Source organism: Salvelinus namaycush, chromosome 2, assembly GCF_016432855.1.
Source record: "Salvelinus namaycush isolate Seneca chromosome 2, SaNama_1.0, whole genome shotgun sequence".
Lineage (NCBI taxonomy): Eukaryota > Metazoa > Chordata > Actinopteri > Salmoniformes > Salmonidae > Salvelinus > Salvelinus namaycush.
The window spans coordinates 48,916,503-48,931,308 of NC_052308.1; the positions used below are offsets into that span (position 1 = coordinate 48,916,503).

The following is a 14,806-nucleotide window of genomic DNA, read 5'->3' on the forward strand; positions in this document are numbered from 1 at the left end:
TGCATGGTGTGCTTTTTCCGTAAAGTTTTTTTGAAATCTGACAGAGCGGTTGCATTAAGAACAAGTGTATCTTTAATTATATGTAAAACATGTATCTTTCATCAAAGTGTATGATGAGTATACCTGTTATTTGACGTGGCTCTACAATTCCTCCGGATATTTTGGAGGCATTTCTGAACATGGCGCCAATGTAAACTAAGATTTTTGGATATAAATATGCACATTATCGAACAAAAAATACATGTATTGTGTAACATGATGTCCTATGAGTGTCATCTGATGAAGATCATCAAAGGTTAGTGATTAATTTTATCTCTATTTCTGTTTTTGTGACTCCTATCTTTGGCTGGGAAAATGGCTGTGTGTTTTTTGAACTTGGTGGTGATCTAACATAATCATATGTTGTGTTTTCACTGTAAAGCATTTTTTAAATCGGACACGATGGGTAGATTAACAAGATGTTTATCTTTCATTTGCTGTATTGACTTGTTAATGTGTGAAAGTTACATATTTCTAAAAAATATTTTTGAATTTCCCGCGCTGCCTTTTCAGCGGAATGTTGTGGGGGTGTTCCGCTAGCGGAGTGTGGTTCCTAGAAAGGTTAAAGAAAAAAATAAGCAAACACGTTTGGTGTTTGCCAAAAGGCATGTGGGAGACTCCCCAAACATATGGAAGAAGGTACTCTGGTCAGATGAGACTAAAATGTAGCTTTTTGTCCATCAAGGAAAACGCTATGTCTGGTGAAAACCCAACACCTCTCATCACCCCGAGAACATCATCGGATGTTTTTCACCGGCAGGGACTGGGAAACTGGTCAGAATTGAAGGAATGATGGATGGCACTAAATACAGGGAAATTATTGAGGGAAACCTGTTTCAGTCTTCCAGAGATTTGAGACTGGAACGGAGGTTCACCTTCCAGCATGACAATGACCCTAAGCATACTGCTAAAGCAACACTTGAGTGGTTTAAGGGGAAACATTTAAATGTCTTGGAATGGCCTAGTCAAAGGCCAGACCTCATTCCAATTGAGAATCTGTGGTATGACTTAAATACTGCTGTACACCAGCAGAACCCATCCAACTTGAAGGAGCTGGAGTAGTTTTGCCTTGAAGAATGGGCAGTGGCTAGATGTGCCAAGCTTATAGAGACATACCCCAAGAGACTTGCAGCTGTAATTGCTGAAAAAGGTGGCTCTACAAAGTATTGACATTGGGGGGGTGAATAGTTATCCACGCTCAAGTTTTTTGTTGTTGTCTTATTTCTTGTTTGCTTCACAATAAAAAATATGTTGCATCTTCAAAGTGGTAGGCATGTTGTGTAAATCAAATGATACAAACCCCCCAAAAAATCTATTTTAATTCCAGGTTGTAAGGCAACAAAATAGGAAAAATGCCAAGCGGGGTGAATACTTTCCCAAGCCACTGTAGTGCACTACTTTTGCCCAGGGCCCATTGTGCTCTCAAAAGTAGTCAAAAGTATTGCGGGAACAAGATGTAATTTGGGACACAGCCACTCTTTTATATTCCCTGTTTTTAGTTATTTATTTTTACCCATTTTTCTCCACAATTCCGTGATATCCTATTGGTAGTTACAGTCTTGTCCCATCACTGCAACTCCCATACGGACTCGGGAGAGGCGAAGGTCGAGAGCCATGCGTCCTCCGAAACATGACTCTGCCATGCCACACTACTTCTTGACACACTGCTCGCTTAACCCGGGAGCCAGCCGCACCAATGTGTCGGAGGAAACACCGTACAACTGGCGCCATGTCAGCGTGCATGCGCCCGGCCCGCTATAGTTGCTAGAGCAAGAAGGGACAAGGACATCTCGGCCGGCCAAACCCTCCCCTAACCCAGACGACGCTGGGCCAATTGTGCACCGCCTCATCGGTCTCCTGGTCGTGGCTGGCTGCGACACAGCCCGGGATCAAACCCGGGTCTGTAGTGATGCTTCAAGCACTGCAATGTATATTCCCTATGTTGAATGGATGAGAATATGTGTGTGTGTGTGTGTGTGTGTGTGTTGTGTGTGATACTGACCCTGCAGTTACTCAGTTCCTCAGCGGTGAATATGATGTTCCCACACTTTTTCCCTGGGATCCCACTAGAGAGAGAAAGAAAAAGAAAAAACTCAGAATGATAAGTACTTAGGGTCCTTTGTCAGTATTTTGTGTACATAATTTGCTTTTTAAATTCTGAATTAATTATTAGTGTGCCTCTTTGTATGCATTCATGTGAACATTGCATGGAAGTTCAAGACCTTGAGTGAAACAGACACACATACGCATGCATGCAAACACACATGCATGAACACACACACACACACACACACACACACACACACACACACACACACACACACACACACACACACACATATTCCTCATGTTGACAGATAGAGGTCTAGAGGTCAGTCCTGATAGCTTTACTAACTTGCCTTCAGACTCCAAATCAACAGGTCTGAGAACAGTCCATCACTTCACATTAGCACTCCACACATTGAAACCAGTGGCATAGGACTGACTTTAGATCAGATGTTGGGATGACAAAATACTTTTTCATAGAAACAGACAGTTCAGGGAGACTATTCTTCACCTCCACACTTTTTCTACTTTCCAAATGGCACCATATTCCCTTTATAGTTCACTACATTTGACCACAGCCATTTGAGCACATAAATAGGGAATAGGGTGTAATTTGGAACGCATCACATAGATGATGAGTCGTTTTCACCAGGGGACACATTACCATTCAATCCAAGCAAACAAATTTATTTTAGGGCCGACTGGAGTGTCTATCAAATTATGTATGAGGCGATCAGGGTAATTGTAATGGAATTAGATATAAAAATGGAGGCCAGACGGACTGATGTTAAGAGGGGAATACCTATTTAGGGGAGGGCTTTTTATTTTTGGGTACCACTATCAATACATTTGCTGTGAGTGATGCTTTCAGAATAGCTTAAATAGATGTGTATCAATGCTAGAGAGAGGAAAAAAGCATTATGGTTCTCTTCCCAAGAAGAAGATTGATAGAAGCAAAGACCAGATGAACATTTCAGGTTAATTATTATTCACAGGTTGATTATTATAAGAGAATTACAGATGGTCAAATCCAGCATGTCATACAGTGATTTATTCCATCCAGTAGACATTGCACTAAGGCTGGTAATCGTGGCTATAGGATGATTAATATTCTTGCTGTGAGTTTTAAGGGTGTAATCATAAACACCCGTGCCACATACACACACACCCTGATGTGCTCACGACAGCCTGAGGTGGTATGTGCACCGGTGACAATTTACTCCACATACACACACACACACACACACACGTCGGGTTGACAGCCTCTTCACAAGGCTGTTTACAATGCTTACAATGCCTTTTGAACCTTTACCCCAGCATTCCACTCCTCTACGCCACTGTGACAGCCTGATTACTTCACAAGGGCACACACAGAGCTTGTTGCTGTCAGAAAAGACACCCGGGTGGCGCAGTGATCTAGGGCACTGCATCGCAGCGCTAGCTGTGCCACCAGAGAATCTGGGTTCGCGCCCAGGCTCTGTCACAGCCGGCTGCGACTCCTGTGGCGGGCCGGGCGCAGTGCACGCTAACCAAGGTCGCCAGGTGCACGGTGTTTCCTCCGACACATTGGTGCGGCTGGCTTCCGGGTTGGATGCGCGTTGTGTTAAGAAGCAGTGCGGCTTGGTTGGGTTGTGTTTCGGAGGACACATGGCTTTCGACCTTCGTCTCTCCCGTACGGGAGTTGTAGCGATGAGACAAGATAGTAATTACTAACAATTGGATACCACGAATTTGGGGAGAAAACGGGGGTAATTTTTTATTTTTTATTAAAGAATTTAAAAAAAGAAAAGACACCCTAATACCCTCAGTTCTGGTAAACACACACGTACGCACGTACACGCACAAAGACAGAGACACTCAGACACACACAGAGACAGGCACGTGCACAGATAGGAGTCTAACTGTGCCGAGCAAATGCCCCTTTGCCCCCCCCACTCGCCAAGTGCACTTTTGGGTGGTGATATAGTTTTATGGTGGCTGTTAAAAGCCAAGCTGCAGCATCAACTAACTATAGACGATGGAATGATTTCTGACTGAGACATGTTTAGCAGATAGGCGTGAGGGGGGAAAAAAGCATGTACAACTTCCTCCAGATCAGAGACTGAAATAAAATACTTTACTTATTTATTAGATTATAAAAGCAGGACTGGGCAACCTTTACATGCAGCTCAAGGTTTAGGTCAGGGTCAAAGAAAACGCCAAAGTTTCTGTCCGTAGGCTTTACATTGGTGAACAAATGACCAAGGTTATTTACATCAGGGTTCTAAAGGGTGGGGGTGAAAAAAAACAACCTCTGACTCATCCCTTCTTCAGTTCTGAACCCACTGCCCGCAAGTTGTTGGGACATCTTCAAGTTTGCGACCGGAAGATAAATCACAATAAGAAAAAAAAAATCTAACTAGCTAGCTAGCAGATTTACATAAATCATCAACATCAATGATCAGCTGATAGCCCACACTCTTTTCCCGATGTCAATCATGCCTTTAGGAGGCACTGTAATTGTAAGCAACTAGCTTGCTTACAATTTGTGATGAATGTGTTGTTTCAGAAATAAATAGACCCTTTTTTCCTTTTGGGCTCTGGTCAAAAATAGTGCACTATATAAGAAATAGCATGCCATTTTGGACATTTCCACGCAAAATGGTACCCTATTCCCAATCTAGTGCACTACTGTTGAATTTCAAGTGCACTACTTTACAAGGAGAAGTCATGCACTATATAGGCCAGGGGATATGGTGCCATTTCAGATGCAGCCACAGTGGCTATGTCCCAACTCTCCATTCCTCTCGCGAAGTGTGCACTTGCACACTCCCTGTCATTGATTTAAAAACATTGGCTGGAGGGATTTTCCATCATTACAAGTGAACATTTCTGGAAAAGGGAGGAGAATCAGGACATAGCCACTCTCTTGCCCCGGGCCCAATTCACACATTACCTGGAACACAGGCGCTACAGGCTGGATGGTGTTATTCCACTGGGCACTTGAAAAATAAAGGAGACTTAATAATAATAATAATAACTTGATAACTGCAATAATTGAATAACCTAATAACCAACGTTTCGACAGACAAGCTGTCTTCATCAGGGTATAATGAAGACAGCTTGTCTGTCGAAATGTTGGTTATTAGGTTATTCAATTATTGCATCTGAGCTCCTAGAGTGTGCGGCTCCTTTCTTTTTAAGGTGTTCTACTCCGCTAGCCAGCATCTCGCCTAAACAGATGTGCGTTTCTTTCGCCTCCAGATTCCAATGGGCACAACCCGTCATTTCAACGTGGACAATTGGGTCATATTTTGTTGATACGTTGATCAATGAGATTACAACCAATATTCACCCACTCAAAAAGACAGCCAAAACTTAGTTGAATTTCCAATGTGTTGTCACTATGCTTTCAACCATATAAAAGCACAGCAAAGTTCAAATGAGAATACATTGTAAGATATTTTGTTAATTTATACAACAGCTTAAACAGCCACCACTAACATTGAGTGGCTGCTGCCAACATACTGACTCAACTCCAGCCACTTTAATAATGGAAGAATTTATGTAAAAAAGTTGTCACTAGCCACTTTAAACAATGCCACTTAATATAATGTTTACATGCCCTACATTACTCATCTCATATGTATATACTGTACTCTATACCATCTACTGCATCTTGCCTATGCCGTTCTGTACCATCACTCATTCATATATTTTTATGTACATATTCTTCATCCCTTTACACTTGTGTGTATAAGGTAGTTGTTGTGAAATTGTTAGGTTAGATTACTCGTTGGTTATTACTGCATTGTCGGAACTAGAAGCACAAGCATTTCGCTACACTCACATTAACATCTGCTAACCATGTGTATGTGACAAATACAATTTGATTTGATTTGATGCAATTATGCCGGAGCTCTGTTAAATATTTGGGTCATGACATTACTTCTGAGGGTCACACCCTCTCCAAAGATAGATTATAGACAATTAAAGCTTTGCCTAAACCTGTTACCAAGGAGCACATGATTTCTTTGTTGGGTGTGGCTGGTTACCGTGGTTGAAAGACTATGCAGAGATAGTTCAACCTCTGCAGGATTGGATTTATAGGATTTATATGGAGGTGAGTGAAGTTGTGGTCTAGACTGATGAGGCTGAGGTGGCATTGGTAACATTTAAACAAACATTAATGTTTACCCCTTGCTTGGGTTTGCCAGACCATACTAAACCCTTTCATCTCAGAAACGGGTGGGTTTATGTCAGCAGTTTTGAGACAGTACCATGGGGTAGGATATAGACCTGTTGGTTATTATTCTAAAAGACTGGATACTGTGATCAGGTGATTGGTTTCCTGTTTGAAATCGGTATCGGCTGCTACTGAGGCTGTTTTGGCATGTTCTGATATTGTGGCATTGTCTTCTCTAACCATACATGTGCCCCATGCTGTGCATGCAATTATTACACAGCCAAGAATGTCTCATTTGACACCTGCGAGACTGCTAGACTACCAGAACATTCTGTTGACAATGTCCCATGTTACTCTGAAATGATGTACAATTCGTAACCCTTCAACTTTTCTCCCTACAGCAGCTGCCAGTGAAGACCATGACTGTGATTTAGCTATTGAAGTTGACTGTGGCCCTAGGTTGGACTTGAGAGACACCCCGTTAGACAATCTGGACTTTGAGTTTTTTGTAGATGGGTCTACTCAGAAATATGAAAAAGGGAATCAATTGGTTGGATATGCTGTTGTGACTGTTTTGGAAACTTTGGAGAGTGCTAGACTCCCCTCACACGTATCTGCACAGGCAGCAGAACTATTTGGCTTGACCAGAGCTTGTATTTTGGAAAAGGACAGATCTGTTAACATTTACACTGATAGTAGATATGCGTTTGGTGTAGTACATGATTTTGGAACATTGTGGAATAATAAAGGGTTTTTGACCTCTTCTGGAAAACAAATTGCACACCATAATCTTGTTTTGTCTCTGTTACAAGCGGTCCAACTCCTCTCCTCTATTTGAAGATAACATTTCTCTGGGGAATGCTAAGGCTGCTTCATTTTCTGTTTCCCCCCTCCTACAGATGGCAGCAGCTCCTGGTTCCACTAACCCTTTCTATGTTAATGACACCATTGCTCTGCAGGCAACGGCTGATGCATCAGAGAAACGCAAGTGGGCTGGCTGCTGTCATTAAGACGCCTCGGTGTATGGCTGGATGAGTGGAGTAGACCAGCCCATGCACAGTTGTAATTTCCAATTCCTAGCCAAGTTGTCACTAGGTCAAGAACATGTGTCAAAAGGAGGGATGGTGGACCTTGTAAAGGTGGATCTTGTAAATAAATATTGGTGTACAGTAGATTTTTCTGTGTTTGCAGAAATGTCTCTGGTGGTGGGGTTGTACAATGTTTGATTTGCATAACTAACAATGTTGAACCAAACTCTGTAAACAGAATTGATTAAAACCTGTTTGAGATAGGAGCAGCATTTTCACGTTTGGATGAAAAGCGTGCCCAGAGTTAACTGCCTTCTACTCAGGCCCAGTTGCTAATATATGCATATTATTAATAGATTTGGATAGAAAACACTCTGAAGTTTCAAAAACTGTTTGAATGATGTCTGTGAGTATAACATAACTCATATGACAGGCGAAAACCTGAGACAAATCCAACCAAGAAGTGGGAAATCGGAGGTTTGTAGTTTTTCAACTCATCACCTATCGAATATACAGTGTCTATGGGGTCATATGGCACTTCCTAAGGCTTCCACTAGATGTCAACAGTCTTTAGAACCTTGTTTGATGCTTCTACTGTAAAGGAGGGGGAATGGGAGCTGAATGAGTCAGAGGTCTGCCAGAGTGGCATGAGCTGACCACGCTTGTTCACGTGAGAGCGACCTGCGTTCCATTGCAATTCTAAAGACAAAGGAATTCTCCGGTTGGAACATTATTGAAGATTTATGTTAAAAACATCCTAAAGATTGATTCTATACATCGTTTGACATGTTTCTACGGACTGTAACGGAACTTTTTGACTTTTCGTCTGGACCTAGTGATCGGGGGTCATGAATTTGAATTTGTGAACTCAAGGCGCGAACAACAAGGAGGTATTTGGACATAAATTATGGACTTTATCGAACTAAACAAACATTTATTGTGGAACTGGGATTCCTGGGAGTGCATTCTGATGAAGATCATCAAAGGTAAGTGAATATTTATAATGCTATTTCTGACTTCTGTTGATTCTGCAACATGGCGGGTATATGTTTGGCTTGTTTTGGTCTCTGAGTGCCGTACTCAGATTATTGCATGGTTTGCTTTTTCCGTAAAGCTTTTTTGAAATCTGACAAAGCGGTTGCATTAAGGAGAAGTATATCTATAATTCTGTGCATAATACTTGTATCTTTTATCAAAGTTTATTATGAGTATTTCTGTAAATTGATGTGGCTCTGTGCAAACTCACGGGATGTTTTGGAGGCAAAGCCAAATGTAAACTGAGGTTTTTGGATACAAATATGAACTTGATCGAACAAAACATACATGTATTGTGTATCATGTTGTCCCAGGAGTGTCATCTGATGAAGAATATCAAAGGTTAGTGATTAATTTTATCTCTATTTCTGCTTTTTGTGACTCCTCTCTTTGGTTGGAAAATGGCTGTATGCTTTCTGTGACTAGTTGCTGACCTAACATAATGATATGTTGTGCTTTCCCCCGAAAAGCTTTTTTGAAATCGGACACTGTGGTTGGATTAACGAGAAGTTTATCTTTAAAATGGTGTCTAAGACTTATATGTTTGAGAAATGTTAATTATGAGATTTCTGTTGATTGAATTTGGCGCCCTGCAATTTCATTGGCTGTTGGTGGAACCCCGTTCCCAGACAGGTTAACCTTTTCTCAATAGGGGGTGCTGTTTCCACTTTGTAAAAATTTAGTTCCCAAATTAAACTGCCTCGTACTCAATTCTTGCTCGTACAATATGCATATTATTATTACTATTGGATAGAAAACACTCTCTAGTTTCTAAAACCGTTTGAATTATGTCTGTAAGTGAAACAGAACTGGACTTAGAGCAATTTCCCTATGTGGAGTTGAGAATGCAGATTTTTCCAACCTGTTCCCAGACCTGTGTATAACTCTCCCTGTCTTCTATTGGTTGAGATGCACTGCATACGCCTTCCCCTGGGTGTCAGCGAATAGAGGGCCTTGAAATGGAGTCTCTACGCAGAGCCGAAAGTCTATAAATTGATTGGAATCGATGTGTCCCTCCTTTTGGATCTTCGCGCTGACGCAGAGAGGGTCTTGGCATGTCGTTTTAGAAGCTCTGGTTTTAGCTCCTAGATATATCCGGCTCTGTTTTTATTCGATATAGGCTTTAAAGACATCATAATCTTGTTATTTTAAACCGATTTATATCAGTTTATGTCAGTATATTGCGATTTTCGGGTATTTAATTTTCTGACGTTGTAGAAAATTGGGTATCTCTCTTTCGCATGCCATTGTTTACTGCTAATTGCAACGTGGAAGAGGACGTTCTCCAACCCAGCAACGATTCTTTTGGACAAGGACACCTATCCCAAGATTCTGATGGAAGCTCAGCTAAAAGTAAGAACTATTTATGCTGATAATTCGTTGTTCTGTTGAAAAAAGTAAAATGCATAAGACGCCATTATTTGCAGTGTAGCCTTGCATTATCGCACCCTGTATTGCACCCTGTATTGCACAGTAACGTTAATTTTAAAAATGTAATTCAGCGATTGCATTAAGAACTAATATTTCTTTCAATTGCTGTCCAACCTGTATTTTTTTGTCAAGTTTATGATTATTTATTGATTAGACTAGGTGACTCTCCAAGATGGCGCCCGACATTTTCTGGGCAGCTTGGCAACTTTTCTCATTGTATAAGCACGATTTGTGCCGCTAAATATGCACATTTTCGAACAAACTCTATATGAATTGTGTAATATGATGTTACAGGACTGTCATCTGAAGAATTCTGAGAAGGTTAGTGAAAAAATTAATATATTTTGGTGGTTTATACGTTATAGCTATTTTTGCCTTGAATCAATGCTGGTGTGATGTTCGCTATTGTGCTAAGCTAATATAACGCTATATTGTGTTTTCGCTGTAAAACACTTAGAAAATCGGAAATATTGTCTTGATTCACAAGATCTGTGTCTTTCATCTGCTGCACGCTGTGTATTTTTAAGAAATGTTTTATGATGAGTAATTAGCTAATACACGATGGTCTCTGTAGTTATTCTAGTCGTTTTAGTGAGAGTTGTGATGGGGGCTGCAATGGTAAACTATGATTTATACCTGAAATATGCACATTTTTCTAACAAAACCTATGCTATACAATAAATATGTTATCAGACTGTCATCTGATGAGGTTGTTTCTTGGTTAGTGGCTATTTATATCTTTATTTGGTCGAATTTGTGATAGCTGCTGATGGAGTAAGAAAAATGGTGGAGTATGGGAGTGGTGTCTTTTGCTAACGTGGTTAGCTAATAGATTTACATATTGTGTCTTCCCTGTAAAACATTTTAAAAATCAGAAATGATGGCTTGATTACCAAGATGTGTATCTTTCATCTGGTGTCTTGGACTTGTGATTTAATGATATTTAGATGCTACTATTTACTTGTGACGCTATGCTAGCCTATGCTAGTCAGCTTTTTTACTGGTGGGGGTGCTCCCGGACCCGGGTTTCTGAGGAAGTAGAGGTTAAGAACTAATTTATCTTTCATTTGCTGTCCAACCTGTATTTTTTAGTCAAGTTTATGATTAGTTACTGATTAGATTAGGTGCCTCTCCCAAGATTTCTCCCGACATTTTGTTTGCATTTTGGCTACTATTCATATTGTATAACCACGATTTGTGCCGCTAAATATGCACATTTTCGAACAAACTCTATATGTATTGTGTAATATGATGTTATAGGACTGTCATCTGAAGAAGTTTGAGAAGGTTAGTGAAAAAATGTATATCTTTTGCTGGTTTATTCGTTATCGCTATTGTTGGCTTGAATCAATGCTGTTGTGTGGTTGGCTATTGTAGTAAGCTAATATAATGCTATATTGTGTTTTCGCTGTAAAACACTTAAAAAATCTGAAATATTGGCTGGATTCACAAGATCTTTGTCTTTCATTTGCTGTACGCTGTGTATTTTTCATAAATGTTTTATGATGAGTATTTAGGTAATTCACATTGGTCTCTAGTTATTCTAGTTGCTTTGGTGAGAGTTGTGATGGTGGCTGCAATGTAAAACTATGATTTATACCTGAAATATGCACATTTTTCTAACAAAACATATGCTATACAATAAATATGTTATCAGACTGTCATCTGATGAAGTTGTTTCTTGGTTAGTGACTATTTATATCTTTATTTGGTCGAAATTGTGATAGCTACCTATGCAGGAAAAAAATGGTGGAAAAAAAAGTTGTGTCTTTTGCTATCGTGGTTAGCTAATAGAAATACATATTGTGTCTTCCCTGTAAAACATTTTAAAAATCAGAAATGATGGCTGGATTCACAAGATGTGTATCTTTCATCTGGTGTCTTGGACTTGTGATTTAATGATATTTAGATGCTAGTATTTACTTGTGACGCTATGCTAGGCTATGCTAGTCAGCTTTTTTACTGATGGGGGTGCTCCCGGATCCGGGATTGTGATGAAGTAGAAGTTAAACTAATTGGTGAAACAAGCCTGACATGGGTAAAGGTGCTGGTTGGCACGGATGAGTATGAGGGGCAGATCCCACACAGTCACTGGTCTCTCTCCACACGAGGTGCTGACTGGCCGTCCCATGAGAATGACTTATACACCCTTTCCCCAGAACAGGTTGTCCCTGCAAAGAATGGAGGAAGACATGGTTGAGTATTGTGCCACCCTTAACAGTGTTCTTAAGCCTCTCTCCCCCCAGGTGAAGGCATGAAGGTTGCTGAGAGAGATTCCTGGATCCATGTGTCGCACTGCAGGCAAGTTCCTGATCCAGGAGAAGATGGGGCCTAGCCAGTTACGGTGGTGCAGTGTGGCCCTCACCTGCATTAGCACAGGAGTGCTAATAAGAACAGTGGGTTGTCCTCTTGTGGGAAACCTGACAGAGGGTGAGATGAGTCCTGAGCCAAAGGGACCAACGCAAGCCCGGAGTAGTGGCCCAGAAGTAGATGGTCATCGGAGAAGGAGAGCCCTGCTGGGCCATAATCACGAGGACAATCTGTTCCTCTCTAGAGCAGAAATGGTTGCTAACCTTACATCTGGACAAAAAGAATGTTGGGTGTGTGGGTTGGGGCCAGTTAAGGTAGGAGCAGGTTTACCACTTGTGGAAGTTCCCATAGGGGTAAATCTGATTATGCAAATAGTCGTACCATTCGTAGTAGATACCACGTAACCCTGACCCCATGACGTTTTTTGCATTCAACAACCACACAGGCCCACCATCTTTTGCTAGGCCAGATAATACTTTACTCGCACCCATTTCAGAAGCATGAGGGATTGAGAGTGTTTTCCTATTGGAAAGAGTAGAATAATCCTAGTTGAAGGAAACAGATATGGAGACCAGTGAAAGTAACAAACACAGTGATAAAGACAGTAAAATGGAAAGATTCATGGTACTCATGGTCTATCAGTTGATGTCAAATTGAATGAGTATTGACAGTATGTGAATGGTAATATTAGTGGCTTTCAGATAGCACTCTAATAATGCAATATCTTAGTAATTTGAAGAAGCTAAGGTTTCAATACAAGGTCACATGAACAGAGGGATTGAGCCTTGGGACTGATATTAGATTAGAGGCTGCCATCTGGTGTTTGGGTTAAAGATAAGTTTCCTGTGGACCAATAGATAAGCCGCCAGTGATACTCACTGAACTCAGGCTGTAAGGGACACAGTGGGGAAATTTGGAACAGAGCTATGAATAATTTAATAAGATACATTTGACGATTTCCAATTATTATTTCTCAATTCGATACTGAATAACGGCAGTGATTTAAGTAAGAAGGTAATGTCATCTAAAACAATAATCTGTTTCCATTGCGTGGAACACTGTCCAAAATTGAAGTAGATCCTTGTAAATGTTTTTAGTACCAAATATTGAGCTGATTAGCCAGTACCAACTTTTTGAAGAGCCTAGCACATTTGTTAAACAACAGGTTTAATATTTGGACTAGTTGATGTCCCAGGGACAGTTAGTACATAACAAATGTCAATGCAACCAGATTGTGGTAAGAGCTATGGAAACAATAGTTAAACATTCAAGATTTACCACTGAGTCTACAGATCCCTTGTGTATTTTTTGATAGACTCACTCCCGTTGGTAGAAGTATAACCTTGCCGGTAGATTTGAGCTTTATTATGATGATAGTATTTCCATAAATGAAATTGTGTAATGAAGCATGTGTGTAACTGTATGAGTTACTAGTTAGATTGTACAACCCAGAATGAAGGGTTTGAAATGTTAAAGTGTCTGGTTTTATGTGTTGATTTCGCTTACTTTAATATAAGTATTTTTGATATAACCTCCTTTGATAGTTTAAGCCATAATCTAATGATTACCTTAAATCAGAAGTGATAAAAGGATGGAGTGCGAGGGGGAAAAAATCAGAAGTGATAAAAGGAGGGAGTGTGAGGGAGTGTGAGGGGGAAAAAAAGGAGGGAGTGTGAGGGAGTGTGACCTCCTCCTCAGACCAAATGGCAGTACGCCCAGAACATTGCTCTGGGAACAGAAAATATGTTTCTCAGTTTCAAGGTCCCAGCTATGAGAGAAGAAGCTTCATGAGGTATCAGTCAGTCACATGCAGGAACCAACGTTAACCTTTCTGGTGCAGGCGTTCCGCTAGCGACCTACCTCGACAACATCCATTGAAATTGCAGAGCGCCAAATTCAAAATACAGAAATAGTCATAATAAACATTCATAAAAAATACAAGTGTTATACATCGGCTTAAAGATTAACTTCTTGTTAATCCAGCTGCTTTGTCAGATTTCAAAAAGGCTTTATGGCGAAAGCATACCACGCAATAATCTGAGGACAGCGCCACGCTTACAAAAGCATACAAACATTTTTCAACCAAGTAAAGGAATTACAAAAGTCAGAAATAGCGATAAAATTAATCACTTACCTTTGAACATTTTCATATGGTTGCAGTCACAAGAGTCCCACCTACACAATACATGTTTGTTTTGTTCGATAAAGTCCCTCTTTGTATCCCAAAAACTCAGTTTTGTCGGCGCGTTTTGTTCAGTAATCCACTGGCTCAAAGGCGGTCACAACAGGCAGACGAATGCTTCCAAATAGTACCGGTAAAGTTTGTCGAAACATGTCAAAAGATGTTTAGAATTAATCCTCAGGTTGTCTATTGTCTAAATAATCGATAATATTTCAACCGGACAGTAGCGTCTTCAATAGAAAGGAAAAAGAACGAAGGGTGCGCAATCGGTCATGCGCGCAAAGGAGCTCTGGTTCATTCTGTATGCCACTTACAAAATGGTCTCATTCTTCCTCATTTTTCAGAAAACAAGCCTGAAACAATGTCTAAAGACTGTTGACATCCAGTGGAAGCCATAGGAACTGCAATCTGGGTCCTAACCCAACAGATACTGTATAGGCATTCAATTGAAAACTACACACATCAAAAATATCCCACTTCCTGGATGGATTTTCCTCAGGTTTTCGCCTGCCATATCAGTTCTGTTATACTCACAGACATTATTTTAACAGTTTTGGAAACTTCAGAGTG

General features: G+C 40.5%; 1 protein-coding gene across 1 annotated transcript in view; it reads right to left on the bottom strand.

Annotated features, from left to right (window-relative positions):
* The window catches only part of LOC120026419 (copine-9-like), a gene marked incomplete at its 3' end in the record, with an annotated part of 199,560 nt that overhangs the window by 41,905 nt on the left and 142,849 nt on the right, over window positions 1-14,806 (bottom strand). Inside the window, exon 8 of the mRNA XM_038971280.1 lies at window positions 2,042-2,105. Within this exon, the coding sequence (XP_038827208.1) occupies window positions 2,042-2,105 (64 nt within the window). The remainder of the gene's footprint in view (window positions 1-2,041; window positions 2,106-14,806) is intronic.